Below are 15,615 nucleotides of genomic sequence, written 5' to 3'. Positions count from 1 at the left end.
TATATCATAAAAAATAATAAAATAAATAAATAAAAATCTAGAACCTGTGATTGGACCATAGAGAGAGAAAGGTGGCACTTGAGGATCAAGTGAAGGGTCTCAAGAAAAACCACAGGGAAGATAGAGAAATGAGATGGAGAGAGGAGGCCAGCATGAGGCTGGATGGATCAGGATGAGCATGTGGGCATAAGTGGATCCCGAGAACAGGCTATTGGGTTGGGATGGAATCAGCCCAGGTGAGACTCAAACATCAAGTAATAAGGGACATATATCTGGGATGTAAGTGAGAACAGCTCAGAACTTGACAGAACTAGACATAAATGTGTAAATAAAATACCAGGTTTTTGTGTCTTTTATATGGGCTAGCTAGAATAAATAATTCATTTACATATATCCGTCAGCAAGACTTCTCCTAAAGATTCTACCACCTTCTCAAAGCGCACCATCAGCTGGGGCCCATGTGTTCAAGCAGATGAGTCTACGAGGGACTTTTCCCATCCAAACCACTGGCTTTCTCTATGATAAATAATACATTGTATCCCAAGCCTTTGGCTAGCTACCCCAGCTCTCATCCAGAGGAGTTATAGGTGAGTTAATTTTTCATATATATCTTTATCCTTTCTCTGGTATTGACTCTGTATAACATGCACTGGCCCATCTTTATGACTGATTTAGCATCCTGGTAAGGAATTCAAGGTTAGTTTCTATACTTGGGTTATTGCCGAAGCAATTATAGCATCAGGAGTCATGTCCTCTGGATCCTTAGTTTAGAAAAGGCATCAATCAGCAAACTGACTGGCAACCCGATCTATACCACCGCCGATTTCTATAAACACAGATTTATTGAAACACAACACACTTGCTCATTTCCACACTGTTGTCTGCGGCTACTTTGACAAAACAGCAGCAGTATTGAATAGTTATAACAGACCTTGAAACTCAACACTGAAAATATTTACTGCCTGGCACTTTATGACAAATACTAGCTGACAGCTGGTCCAGACATGGGATTGATGCCATATTCTCTGTACTCTGAGAGGTAAGTATAATTATTTGTCACACATGAGCCTAGGCTGTCTTCCATACCCAGTGAATTTTCAGCAGCTCAGTGCTAACTGGAGCTTTACTGACTCGCTTCTTCTAATCAAGGCCTCTAATCAAAATCCTTTACCAGCAATTCCAGCAGTCAACTATCAATATCCCAATAGACTCATTTTCAAAGAATGCATGTAAAAGCTTTTATTTGCTTACATTTAAAAGTAAATTTAAATAGTGATTGAATTTTCTTATACTTTATAAAGAAGATAATTAAAAGAAAATTAACATGTTATAAATGAATTGGTAACATGCATTAGATGACTATGGAAAACAAACATTATATCGTTTTCAGTTCCATTTCTCCCAATACCACTGATCCCAACATAAACTACTGATACTTGAGACATAGTGTGTTGGTTATTTTCTCATTGCTTTAAGCAAATATCTAACAGGAAATAATTTAAGTGTGAAGGGCTTGTTGTGGCTTGTGATTTAAGAAGTAATAGAGTCAATCATGGCAGAGAAGGCATGATGGTAGGTAGGAGCCAGGGGTGGCTGACCACATTATATCTACAGTTAGGAAGCTCAGACTAAATGGAAAGTGGGACCATATAATAAAAAACTCCAACTCCTGCCCCAGTGACCCACTTCTTCCAGTGAGCCTGTGCTTGTTTATACAATCTTCCCAAAACAGTGCCACCAACTTGGGGCCAAGTGTTCAAAAATGTATAAGGGGTACATTTCAGTCACACGAATATTCTGCTTCTGGATCCATAGGCTGCAAAATGCATTCATTCCAACTTCAAAGTTTCCATAGTTTTTAGCAGTCCCAATATAATTCAAAAGTCAAGTGTCTTCTGAGAATCCAAGCAATTCTGTCCTCGGTAGTTTCTATCAATTTGACACAAGTTATGGTCATTTGGGAAGAAAGAACCTCAACTGAGAAAATGCCCTCATGAGATTCCTGTGGGCCAGCCTGTGGTACATTTCCTTGGTGGGCAGGGTCTTGCCTTTAAGGCATATATCCTATTGCCTCAGTATAAAAGACATTGGTTTCTTTTCAATGGTGCTAATCTCTTTAACAATTACAGCTTTCTCAGCTGGTTTTTCATGCCTTTGCCAACAGGGAGGCACATTCAAACATCTTTGTCTTCCTTCGTTGTTTTCTTTTGCTCTAGACAAGAAGGGCATTCAACAGTAACATTCACATAGCTTGAATATTGTCCTGTCTTAAAATGTCATCAAACCTCCAGCAAATTTATTAGGCCATTATTTTCACTTACTTACTTTTTATTTTTGAGTTTATAATATAAATACAACATTTTCCCTCCCTGTCCTCCTTCTAAATCTTCCAATATAACCTTTCCCACTCTTTTTCAAATTCACAGCCTCTTAACTATTATTGCAAGCATATATGTTTATGTGTATAAAAATATGTCAATGTTTCTCACATGTATGTTTTCAGGGCAGGTCATTTGGCACTCCACAACAAGTCGGTGTAATCTTCCCTGGGAAGGTCACTTCTCCTGTGCCAAGGTTTCCTTCATTGCCTTTAGTCCTGTGCGAGAAGCCTCAACCAATAAAGTCTCATAAATATGACTGTCCAAAAGTGAGCTGAATGAGGACAACACTATTGGACTGCCAAAGCAGTCAGAGAAGAGGCTATGGTGCCTCAGCCCTGCATAAAGTCCATTACTTAGAGTTTAGCCTCACTCAGCTTCTCAGAACACAGGCAGCACACAGCCAGATTCTTTGCCAGAATTTAATAGGATTTAATGGCCCTGTAATCTAGCTCCCATTTTTCTGTAGAATCTCTTTCCCTCTGCAGCCCCTTGAGATGGACCTTCACTTTCTGCATTTCTCAGGTGATTCTGGTCCTCTAAAACTCTACCAGAATGACCCATGAAGTTATGCTTACAGCGTTCCAGGGCTTTGCCAGCCCACATTTCTAAGTTTTCTACATTCATTCTGAAGATCAAATGGTCAGAGTTACCATAGCAACAGCCCCAATTCTTGGTACTGGTTTTCTGTACTAGCTACTTGTTCCATTTCGACCAGATAGTTAAAAAGAAACAATGTAAGGGATGAAGGGCTCATTCTGACTTAGAGTTCAAGAAAGGATGTCTTAGAATAATCTTCTTATGCACTGTCTAAAATTTGTCTTTGAATTATTCAAACGTTGACTTCTGTACCAGCAGAGATCTGAATACTGCCTAGACTTTGGTATTGTTACTTTTATGATGCATCACCTGTCTTAGTGTTTTGTAAACATTTGTCTCTTCTGATTAAACCTTCTGATTGGTTTAATAAAGAATTGATGGCTTATAGTAGGGCAGGAGAGAAAAGGTAGGACATCCACATAGAGATGGGAACTCTAGGAAACAATCAGGTGCTGAGTATTTATCAGCCAGACACAGAGGAAGTAGGATGTATAGGGACTGAATTAGAGGTAGTGGAACACATGATAAAGATGGATTAGTATAAATCGGTTATTAAATCATATGAACTAGTTGGGAACAAACATAAGCTATAAAGTCTAAGAATTCATAAATAAATATAAGTCTCTGACATTAGTGGAAGCTGGCAATAAGAATGAAATCCATCCTAGAAGTGAGAAGTGGTGGCAAAATCATGAGACACCTTGTCGCATCACATTGCATCTGCAGTTAGGAAGCACGTAATGCACATCTGCAGCTAGGAATCACATAATGCACATCTGCATCTGGGAAGCACACAATGTACACATCTGCAGCTAGGAAGCACATAATGCACATCTGCATCTGGGAAGCACACAAGTACACATCTGCAGCCAGGAAGCACACAATGCACATCTGCATCTGGGAAGGACACAATGTTCACATCTGCAGCTAGGAAGCACATAATGCACATCTGCATCTAAGAAGCACACAATGTACATCTGCACATAATGCACATTTGCATCTGGGAAGCCCATAATGTGCAGGAAGAGGCACTGGACTGCAGAACAGCAAGACATGTCCCCAGCCACATATGTCCCCCAGCTAGGATGTAACTCCCAAATATCCCACAGCCTTTGTAAACAGCACTACCAACCTTGGACTGAGTGTTCAGACACACCAGGCTTCAGGGGATAGTTCACATTCAAACCACATGTGTTTTCTACTTTTCAAAAGGTTTTCTTGACTAATGAGCAAGGGTAAAGAAACTAAACTTTGCTGGCTACCTAAAAAATTACTTTTTCCTAAGCTAAGCGTCATATCATGTAACCAATTCAATCCTTTCAAGAGCCTATGTGGTATGTATTATATCTCTTTTTTTGTTGGTACAAACAAAACTATTGAACTTGGGGAGATAAGTAAGCATTCCCCAATCTAAGAGTCAAATTTGATACTTCTAAGGAAAAGGCAATTCTACAGTTGTTAGAATTTCCCGAGTTAAACATTTTTTAATGTGGCACATTTTATTCATTCTGTTATTTAAACTGCTAAATGTTACACACACACACACACACACATACACCACTCACCACACCTAGTCACTGACACGTAATGGATAACCTTGAGGGGTTTCTGAGGATGACTCTGGGATGATAAAGGGAATCTGGATATCTCTGGAAATGCATCCTACTTAACTGACGAAGCATTTTAGCAGGTGCCAACAGGTGCAACTTGTCACACTGCTGAAATGTAAATCGGGCAAGCTTTGAGATTCTAAATCTTCAAGTTATGCAGGAACACAAAAACTATTAATTACCTGAGTTGTGTGACTAAGAAAACTATGGGGGACACATGTCCCCTATAGTTCCCAATGAACAGCAAGCACAGTGGTACCTGTGATGTGAACTCGAATGAGGCAGAGAGGGAACTCTGCAATTCTACAAGGTTAAAAAAAATTCCCTACACTGTCAAAAGAGTGCCTTTTCACCACACACAGCATTTTTTTTTTTGCGAACCCTTTTACACTGCCAGTTATGACCTCTGAAGTTTCAAGAATCTGATTCTTCGTAGATTAAACCCTGACCAAAGATGCCCTGCATCCGCAGAGCTTGGCATGCAGCGAGGGTAAATGCACACTATCATAAGTCACAGAATATAATGATTTATTAGAATGATGTCATGCAATAATTGGTTGTATGCAGCCTTTCTCCATAATGAGTTATTTTAAAAGTGTTTTTTAACGTAGCAAATTATTATAATTTTAACATATATAAATAGTACACTTTTTTATTTTAAGGAAACTCCCCATTTTATACAAACAGTTCATTACTGAAAAATACTCAAAATAAAAAGGATTAAACATGTATCTGAAGGGAAGTGATGGCAGAATTTTATCCAGAGCTCCATAGTTTTATTTACTTGCTTACCATTTCAACACAAGTTTGATTTTTTGAGACAGGGTTCCTCTGTATAGCCCTGGCTGTTCTGGAACTCACTCTGTAGGCCAGGCTGGCCTTGAACTCAGAAATCTGCCTACCTCTGCCTCCCAAGTGCTTGGATTAAAGGCATGCACTACCACTTCTGTCAATACAAGTTTGAAATAGTCACTTTCACAAATGTAGCAAAACAGTCACTCTTTCTTTTAGTGCATGTAGGGATATGGGAGTGCGTGCGTGCATATGTGTGTGTGTGTGTGTGTGTGTATGTGTGTGTGCGTGTGTGTGTGTGTATGCAGGTGCCCAGGGAGGCAGAGGACAGTGTCTGATGTTGTCCTCTGGATGTTTTTCAAAACCTCTGAGATAAGAGTAGCCCATGTAGGCGAGGCTGACCAGCCAAATAACTTTAGAAATCCCCATCTCTGCCTATCCCAGTGCTGAGATTACAGGGGCATGCTGCCACACAGAGCAGTTGTTTATTTAAATGTGAGTCCTGGGGATCATATTCCTTTTCTGAAGCTTGTGGGAATAAGCACTTTCCTGACTGAGCCCTTATCCCAGCTTTCATAGCATGACTCTCCTGTTTTGACTTATAATAGAGTGTTTTATACCAAAATAAATCCTGAGATTTGTAAGCTAGGGTTATACTTTTAAAAGCTAAGTGTATGTGCAGAGCAGAACATCAAAATCATTTAAGGATTATCCAGTGGCATTCTGGAATACAGTTCTGCTCTTTGGAATTAAAAGGTATCAACACACACTGAGTAGATTCTTAGTGAAACTAATAGATCATAGAGTATGAGTTTGCCTTAAGCTTGACAGCATTGCAAATTCAACCCACTCTCTCCTCAGTGGGCTCTATGTTAGGCACACTCCTTCCCCTCTTAAGAAGCAGATACTCTTGCCATGTTTTAAAAAGGTTTTACCCTGCTACCCAAGGGAAACAAGCTCTCCAGAGTAAAGAGTCTGGCCTATTCTGCAGACATCGATGGCTGTTTTGAGAACACAATTGTATTTGAAGTAATTACAAGATAAGATTTAGGACTGGCATTGGCTTCTGAGGCTACTCACCACTCCTGGCTCACAGTTGTTATAGCAATGCTGGGGAGCGTGGTCAAAGGGAGAGTGGTTGGCCTGGAAATGCCATCTCCCTCGGGGGTCCTTGCCCTTTCGCTCTGTCTCTGGGACAATGGTGGCAGCTGTAAGTTTCCTGAACAGCACCTTCTGCCTCTCCAAAGGTCAATCCCAAGGGTGTAACTGGAAGAACTGTAGGATTTACTCAAGCTACATTCAAAATAGTCCTTAAGATTCTGGAGGAAACAAAGAGAAAGAAAACAAGAATAGATGTCAAACTCAAGTGTCTAAATGACAGAGTTAAATAAGAAGTCAAATGATCCAGTGGTCACTGAGGAAGCCCTGATTCATTATCTTACAATCAATCATACTCTGAAATTGACGTCAGAAGCCTAAGAGACAACAAGCAAGATGGGTGAAGGTGGGGCTAGGCTCTGCTTTCGATATTTTGTACAAAGCTAGCCATTGCATGTTCTTAGAGATCTTTAGATTCATAGGCAATGGTTACTGGGAATACCATATGGGTTGGAAGGTTCTTTTCCATTCTCTCTCTCTCTCTCTCTCTCTCTCTCTCTCTCTCTCTCTCTCTCTCTCTCTCTCTCCCCCCTCTCTGTCTCTGTCTCTCTCTGTTAAAATGAAATTTGATGAATTAATAATATATTTTAGAAATCAATTTGTCGGTTTGGTATATACTAATAAACTATAAATAAATATAAAATTACTGATTTTTAAAGCAAAAAAAATTGGCTGTGTTAAGATATCAGATTGTTGGTAATAAGAGTTGGCCGGTTGATCCTATTCACGTATACAATCCTCATGGCTGGTAATGTTGCTGTCTTGTTATTACTGAAGTATTCAAGAATTCGGAGATAGAGGAGATGGACATCCTGAAATCCTGAAGAGCCCTATTCAAGTCTGTGCCTAAAACCAACATGAATGGAATTCAAGTGTCAGGACAAAAGCATTATGACAGCAGGGAAGAGTCACTCAACGCTGCCCATGTCTCCTGTGTTCCCGGTACATCTGGAAGTGGACATCCCAAATGGGTGTCTGTCTGCTTGATGCACTATTTTCATCAGTCCAAAGAAGAAGGTGCTGCTGGCACATGCAGTGGCCTCTGAGATGAACCAGTGCTCCAAAGGCTGTGACTTTTACTACTAACATGTATCACCACCCACTAGAGAGGATCCTGTCATCCGGACAAGGCTGCTCAGCTGATAATTATTCTGTTGTCCTGAAAATATTCCTCATACCAGAAAAATTACAGAAGAGGACATTGGATCCCCTGGAGCTACAGTTACAGGTGGCTGTGAGTGGCCTGATATGGGTGCTGGGAACCAAACTTGAGTCCTGTCTGGAAGCGGAGCAGACATTCTTAAATAACAGCTATAACTCCAGTCTCTTCAGTCTCTTATAATTTATCTTGAGTTAAGGCCTCACTGAGCTACCCAGACTGCTCTTGAACTCAGTGCAAAGTCCAGGGTGGCCTTGAACTTGCCATCCTGTCCCAGCCTCTTGAGTGTTTGAGATTTCGGGCTCTTGGCATCAGAGCCAATGGATAAAGTCATATTCTGATGACAGAAATCTGGGCAAGAAAAGACAGGACAATTTTCAGCAGCTCCATCCCCTGTTCTTAGAAATAAATATTCTATTTTCTTATATTTTATAACAATTTTGAAATACCATCTCTTTAAAATTCAATATAAGCACTGCTTGGTGATAAGAAATTGACACAATCTTCAATCTTCCAGAGTATGAAAGACTTTAGAATATACAAAGATCAGGTTTAATGCCTAGTAAATAGTTACATATATTGTAGGTCAAGTATTTACTGCATCTTGGGGGTGGTGTGTTTGTGTGTGTGTGTGTGTATGTGTTTGTGTGTATATAAGAGAGAGAAAAAATTAGAAACAGAGGAAAATACTTGGTATATATGCTTCTTTCTTTAAAATACTTTAAAAGTCCCTGAAGAGACACTGGAAATACAAAATCTTAGTGAAGATTAAATATAAATATATAAGAACACACTGAAGGCTAGAAAACTGTATGCCTAGCATCAAATACACATGTAATGAAAAATCACAGCTTTCTAGAAGACAAAACCTCAAACTGATAAGAAACACCATCTGAAGTAAAGAAATAAAGACAGCATTCAGTTACACTGCCGGATACCAGGGCTTTCTGATTAAGTCTAGAATACTTTTCTCTTTTAGAAAAATGAAACATTAGTAATCAAGTGTCAGTAGTTCTGACTTGATTTTGAAATGAGACAAAGACACAGATTAGTCCTTTGCCCTCTGATCAGAATACCTTAATAATTTAGGTGTCTACACTAGCTTTTTACTTTAGTAATTACATTAGCAAGAATAATGACTTTTAAACAAGTAATTTTTCAGGAATATGAGGAGAATCCAAAAGTGGTTATTTCTTCAAACATTATTCAGGCATAAGGTGAATTTAGGAAAGTATGAATTTTGAGCAGTAATGTAAAATTGTGATTACCAGAACTAACATTAAAATTAATGTTTCTTTCCCCAAAGATAGTTGGTCAATGAATAGCACAGAGCTGGTCAGAATTATGATGGCTAAAAATAGGAAAATCAGACCAAATGACAAGTTCATCAATTGAGAAACAACCAAATTCAACTTTGAGGTTGTTAGTAGTTTGGGTAAAGGAGCAGTCTATAAATTATAAGTATAAATGTGGAATTTGGGGTAATTATAAATAGCTCTGGAAATAATGATTGTTCTGAAAGTAATAGTGTTTTCAGAATTTAATTTAGTTTCTGAAAAGCTGTTTCATTGTGTTTCTTTATGATGACATGTTTCACACTCACCAAGGGCTTCTGAAACGCACAGTTTTAATTCAAGGAAAGACTTCAAAACAGTACATTTTAACTTGTTGGTAAGTTAGTATGACCCTGTAACTGGGGCATCAGTGTAGATGTTTGCCTTTTGGTTCTATTACATATATGTAGATGTGTATGTGTGTTTGTGTGTGTGTGTGTGTGTGTGTGTGTGAGAAAGACAGACAGACACACAGACACAGACAAACAGATACACAAACACACAGACATGCAAATACACAGACACATGGAGAGACAGTTGCATGATATCTAGATACATAAACACTGAACTGTACACCTTACATAATTTATATCTATTTTTGAAGTTACTATCATTCCCTCTTTTTCACTTTTACACATATTTCCAGGTTCTTCTTAGTCTTTAGTCATATTCCTCTTTCCTCCTCCTATGACCTGCAGCTCCCTCCTACCCTTTAATCTCTTTAGTCATAATTAATCACAACTTCAGTACTTAGATTGCACATAATTACTACCTCTATAAGTCACGTTTCAAATAATAAGCAGTGAACACATACACTTGTGAACACTTAAGACTTGTGTGTTACTGTCACCTGTTAAAGATCTCATGCACATTGAGTGGCATATAGACAGAACTACAGTTATTCATACATGCCTTCCACAGCCCCAAGCAGGTGTCTTGCCTGAGGTAAAGGTCTTTTCACTTGCTATTCCCCTTACCAAAAATTCCTCCCCCAAATCTTACGACCCACTCCCTCACTGTCTTCCATGTCTTCCCCTTTCATGGTCCTTCCATGAATTCTCTGCCCTCACACACAATCATTCTTTGCTCGTCCAATCAATTTCTATGCAACTCTTACCACAGAGGGGATTGTTTTATAATTTATTAACTTATTTCCACTTTCCCTCAGGAAAGCAAGGCCATAGTGGATAAAAACGTGCTAATTTATTGCTGAATTTTCATCCAGAACCCAGAGCTGTGTTTGATACACATTGTGTATGTAGTCTTTATGTGTCATTGGGTAGATATTTAAATCACTGAATAAAAAGATGATGAGTTAAAATAAATTAAAATATAACGAGCTGTATCTGACTTAGGACAAAGGCTTAATTTAAGAGAGCAGAACATCAAAATAAGTTTCTGCTGTTCCAGTGAGACAGAAGAGACTGAGAAACATACAACATGGTCTGTGCTATGGTTGGGAGGCTGAATGGAAGAGAAAAAGTGCTAGCTTAGCGCTAAACTTCCAAGGCAAGATTAAATATGTGTTGTTTAAATTTCTAGGAGTCATGGAGAGTTCAAGGAAATAGAAATTATCTTTAACAAACCAGTTTACTCAATATATCCAATGTGTTGCCATTTTAATATGTACTCTATATAAAAATTATTGATGAACGTTTTTATTTCTTAATATTTGCACATATAGATTTACAATCTGACATCAACTTTGTTTATAGCTCATTTCCATGCAGACTAGTGACAGGTGGTTAAAGACTGCACCTTGGAGACATAAAACCTATGTACTATTTATCCATTGTAGTTTTGATAAAAAATGACTAAATTTCTTCTTTTATGCATAGTTTTGCAAGTGCATTTTTCCCTCTATAGACCACTGTAACTTTTCTAATTCTCTTTTGGGATAATCATATTTGTCTATCAATAATGAATTTTGCTCCATTTTAGCCTTTAAAATAAATCAGAATGTCAAAAATAATTCAGAATGGCATATAAACTGTATTAAGAGGCAACACTAAATTTATTTTTAACAACAAAAAAAGATTTTTTTTCACTTCCAGAATTTTCCCTGTTGATGTTTTAAGCAGAGCACAGCAATCTAAACACAACTGTTGGTCACCAGTGTGAGAAAATCGGAAAGTAAAAGGCAAATTATGTGTGACCGAAAGTCAAAGGCCTAGGGAAAGGATCCCTAAGCCACAGGCAGGGCTGGTAGGAAGGACAGCACGGGAGGAATCCAGCACTACGGGACCTGAGGACTCTGACCCCTCTCTCTTCCCTTTCTGGTATAACAGACTTGAAGGGGGAGTTCCCTGCTTTGCTCACATGCCTTCTGAACATGGAGATGTGTCCAAAGACTGGGCAAACCCTTAAGCTACAATTTTTACACTAAGTAGAAAATAATCTTCTATAGGCTTTCCTTCTGTCTGTGAAATAAGAATTCAAGTTGGGCAATTGTGGCACAAGCCTTTAATCTCAGCACTTGGGAGGCAGAGGGAGGTGAATCTCTGAGTTCAAGGCCAGCCTGATCCACAGATCAACTTCTAGGACATCCAAGATTATACTGAGAAACCTGTCACCCCCAATAAAAAGCAGGAAAAAATGAAGGAAGGAAGGAAGAAGAAAATGAAGCAAAGAATAAATGAAATAGGAGCAAAGGTTAAAAACAGTCACATGATCACAGCAAACTCCATGTTCCTCTGGCTTCTCACAGAAGGAGAACAATATCACCTATTTTTCTTCTTGTCTGTACTTCCTTTTCGCCCATCTGATTAGTGTTATATAATTTTATATCAATTTTAATGAATAATTGAGCAAGGATTGTACAGTGAAAGGTGCTCTATCAAAGGGGTGGTCAATTGAAGGCAAGGAGATAAGCAATATCAGCTGACCAGAACCAAAGCTATAAAGACTGTATGTGTATAGACTTCAAAGGGGAGTCAGGCTTCTCAACCATAATTGACATTTTGGGATCTTTTTTGAGACAGCACAATTAATAGTTCTGAGATGTGGCCTGAAATACTGCATTTCTGATAAGCACCGAGGTTAGGCTCATGAGCTGGCCTGAGGAGTACCCACAAACCTAGTATGTGCGACCCAACCTTCTTAGTGCTAATGACTCTGACAGGGGAAGTGATTTTCAGGAGTTTGCTGCACCTGGCTGAAAGTATGGGAATGCCATTAATGGCAGCGGCTGGAACACTGTGGAAAGATGAATCAGCCCAGGTGGTAAAAAGAGAAATTATTCCTGCTCTCCATTTCACAGAATGCTGGGTCAGGTACTAGTGATGTTTCTGTCATCAGAACATAAGTTCACAGAGTGATGGCATGAGGCATGCCTTTTGTGGACCTCTGGAGAGGCTGATTGAACTGATTGAACAGAGTGCAGAAAGGTGGCAGCTGTCCCTGACAGTCCCTGCCACTACTTACATCATCTGTGGTCACCGCCATCACACTCCTACTCTTCTTCATTATAGCTGTGGGAAGCAGCCCCTCTGGGGATGCCTGCAGCTCCTCTGGAGATGCCTGCTGTTTGGTGCAGCTTTTCTGATGTCAGATTAGACCTACAGAAGAAAGAGCACACATGAAAGGGCAGCTCTCTTTACGGACACATAGTTAAGTAAAAACATGATACATTCCTTCACCTAACACATGGTGTGTGTGTGTGTGTGTGTGTGTGTGTGTGTGTGTATCTGTGTAGCATGTGTACAAGCAAGTAGCACATATTAGCAAGCTTAACTTTACATTCTGAAAAGAGAGACTGAAAAAAGAAGAAGAAGCCAAGAAAATGGCACAAAGATCTAAGAAGAGAATAAGAATAGGAGCTGATAATTATGCTCTCAGGTAACTAATGGAGAGGAAGAATATGAAAATCTGCCAGATATATGGCACACACACCTGTAACCCCAGCACTCAGAGGCTAAGACAAAAAGATCTAGACCAGCCTGAATGACAAAGCAAAGCCTCATATCAAAATATTAATAACAATAGTATATATTTGTATGAGTCTTTGTAATTCAAAAAGTATGTTCCCACAAAATATTTCATGCTATTTCTACAAGGTATAGAGCACTATTGCCATGCTTTGGGATTGGAGATGAAGCTTGGTGGTAAAGTTCTTGCTCAGCAAGTATAAGAGTCTGGTGTTATGTTCAAACCCCAGAACTGAGAAAGGAGTGAAGGAGGAGAGAAAAAGGAAGGGAGAAAGAGGGAGGGGGTGAGAGAGAGAAGAGAGCAGGCAAGAAGGGAATCTGCTGGTGTCTTTTTGCCTAATGAGAGAACAGAGGGTCAGAAAAATTATTTGGCTTGGATAAAAGAGTAAAGATAGCTAAGATGTTGAATTTAAAGAATATGACTTCCTAGTACTCTAGTCCCGTAGTCCCCCCCCCACACACACACACATGGAAATCGTACAAGCAGTACTTGTCATAGTCAACTTCAGCGATCAGTACTTGGAAAGAGTGGGATTTCCTAGCTTATGTCACATCAGGTCATTTGTAGTAGACATGCTTCAGTTGATGACATTTATCTTATGTAGATCAGCGGAAAGGACACAGAATCCCAGTATCACCAACATTTAAGGTATACCTTGCTCCACAAGCTCCAGAGGAAGCCCCATCTCACAAGAGATGCCAAGAGAATCCAAGGAATTCTGAGTCTGCAGAACTTCACTGGAAGCAGAAAATCGAATCCAGGAAGTGTCCATTAGGAGACCCTGGCTTCAAAGCGCCATGCATTGTTGCTGTGCTCACGGAGCCCTGTCTGGGTTTCACTCTATACATTTCATCTCTTAATATATGCTTGATATGAATATGTGGCTTCTCCTCCATGAAGATATACATAAATTAAAAGCTCGATGGGACTGCAGCTGCGTGAGTAGGCATACTAAGTAGTGGTATTGTACAGTCACCCAGGAAACCAGGGTTGAATTGCTAACACATAATTTGACTGCATTATGCAGGAATTGGCAGTGACACTTTCAGTGCTGATAGGAAGTAGGAGGAGCGTTGCCTTTGTAGGTGTGCAAGAGAAAAAATCCTACAGAAATGTATACTGAAGAATCCTTTTTGTCTATAGCAATAATGACAGACATGATGTTCTTCTCATACTGACCAAACAGCAGCAAGAAGAAGTTTAAAGTTTTGATTGTAAGGCAGCTGGAAGCTGATTAAAAGCAGGCAAGCAAAGATCTCAAATCATTGAGTTTCAGTCAATCTGATAGTTCTATAATGCTTACCTGAAACAAATGAATGCTCATATTCCTATATTAAAACATCAGTTAAATGTAGGCCTAAATGCAGTATAAAGGACTCAATAAATAAATAAAAGTCTGTGAAAAATTTAACATAGCAAAGAATGTTAAAGGGCTGTGTATAATGCTAACAGTGGGAACTGGCTAAGAGTTACAGGGGGTGGGGGGATGGGGGAGTGGGGTGGGGGAGTAGGTGTTGCTATTACATGATGAGGAAAGTATGTTTCATGGAGATAGTTCAGAACAATATAGTTTTTGAAATATTAAAAACCCAGCACCATGGTATATAAAAGATAAATAGATACGTAGATAGATGTGAGATGACAGGATGATTGACAGGTAATAGATAAATAGACAGACACAGATAATAGAGACATGATAAACAAGAGAGACAGCCAAAAGATAGATGATCAATAGATGATAGATGGTTGACAAAAGGATAGAATAATTGGTTAATACGATTAGGTATAGAGATAATAAATCTGAATTTGATATCTCAAGATTGTAACATAAATGGATGGAAATATGATTATAAAAATACCCTTACAGATAGAAAGATAAAGTGCTTCGGATAATGTTAAATCTTTTTGAGGAGCGGGAGTACTTTTGTAAGGCCTTCACTGTGGAAATAAATTTTATGTATTTGAATTATTTGAATGTTAGAGCTTGGAGCACAAATTCCTGTACCTTTAACAATGAACTCATCCTAGCAAGGGAAAAGCAAGACTTCAAATTACATGACAATTTACCAAATTATTTTTTTTAAAAAGCCAACATTTTTTTAAAGGCAAGCAGGAGAGACGCATGATTTTGTGCTCTCGCCTGACTGTCCAGCTCCCCTCTTCTCCTTCTCATTTGGGAAGGCTGCTCTGCAGGGATGGTGTCTATCGTCCCTCTGGATTTCTGACCCGGGAATGACTACAGCCTACAGAACACAGTTACAGAGATAGACACTGGAGGGTAGGAAGAAGTAGAGGTCCCTCTATGGTGGCCACAGTGGAATAATGGCCATGAAACTTTGCTCTGGAACTCAGCTCCCACAGACTTCCCTCTAAGGGCAGAAGCAGAAGCAGCTTCCCTCTGTTGCTACTTTCAACATAACCCACTGCCCTTCCTTAGCAGTCTGAACTTTGGTATCTTTTGCAAATAGTATCTCAATTATCTCTCTTGTACTCCCTTTGGGAGTATAGTTGATTTCATTTTAGGGTCCTGACTGATCAGATTTACTCTCAAAATTTTGCAAGGACTGGGAACATTTATATCCCTCCTGTGCCCTTGTGCCTAGCATAAGGTGTCATTCTGTGTCTATAAGCAGGCTCTCCACAAACACTGTTTAAGG

The 15,615-nt window shown here is 39.3% G+C and overlaps 1 protein-coding gene across 1 annotated transcript in view; it reads right to left on the bottom strand.

Annotated features, from left to right (window-relative positions):
* Positions 1–12,496, bottom strand: part of LOC127680324 (cAMP-specific 3',5'-cyclic phosphodiesterase 4B-like) — a 368,713-nt gene extending 356,217 nt beyond the window's left edge. Inside the window, exons 1-2 of the mRNA XM_052175815.1 lie at positions 12,455–12,496; positions 6,461–6,699 (exon numbers count right to left, since the gene is read on the bottom strand). Coding sequence (XP_052031775.1) covers positions 6,461–6,699; positions 12,455–12,496 — 281 coding nt within the window. The remainder of the gene's footprint in view (positions 1–6,460; positions 6,700–12,454) is intronic.
* Between the last annotated feature and the right edge of the window lie 3,119 nt (positions 12,497–15,615).

The sequence above is a fragment of the Apodemus sylvaticus genome, chromosome 3 (assembly GCF_947179515.1).
Source record: "Apodemus sylvaticus chromosome 3, mApoSyl1.1, whole genome shotgun sequence".
In the NCBI taxonomy this organism is placed as follows: Eukaryota; Metazoa; Chordata; class Mammalia; order Rodentia; family Muridae; genus Apodemus; species Apodemus sylvaticus.
The sequence above is the reverse complement of the archived record's forward strand: the minus strand, read 5'-3'. Positions and strand labels throughout refer to the sequence as shown.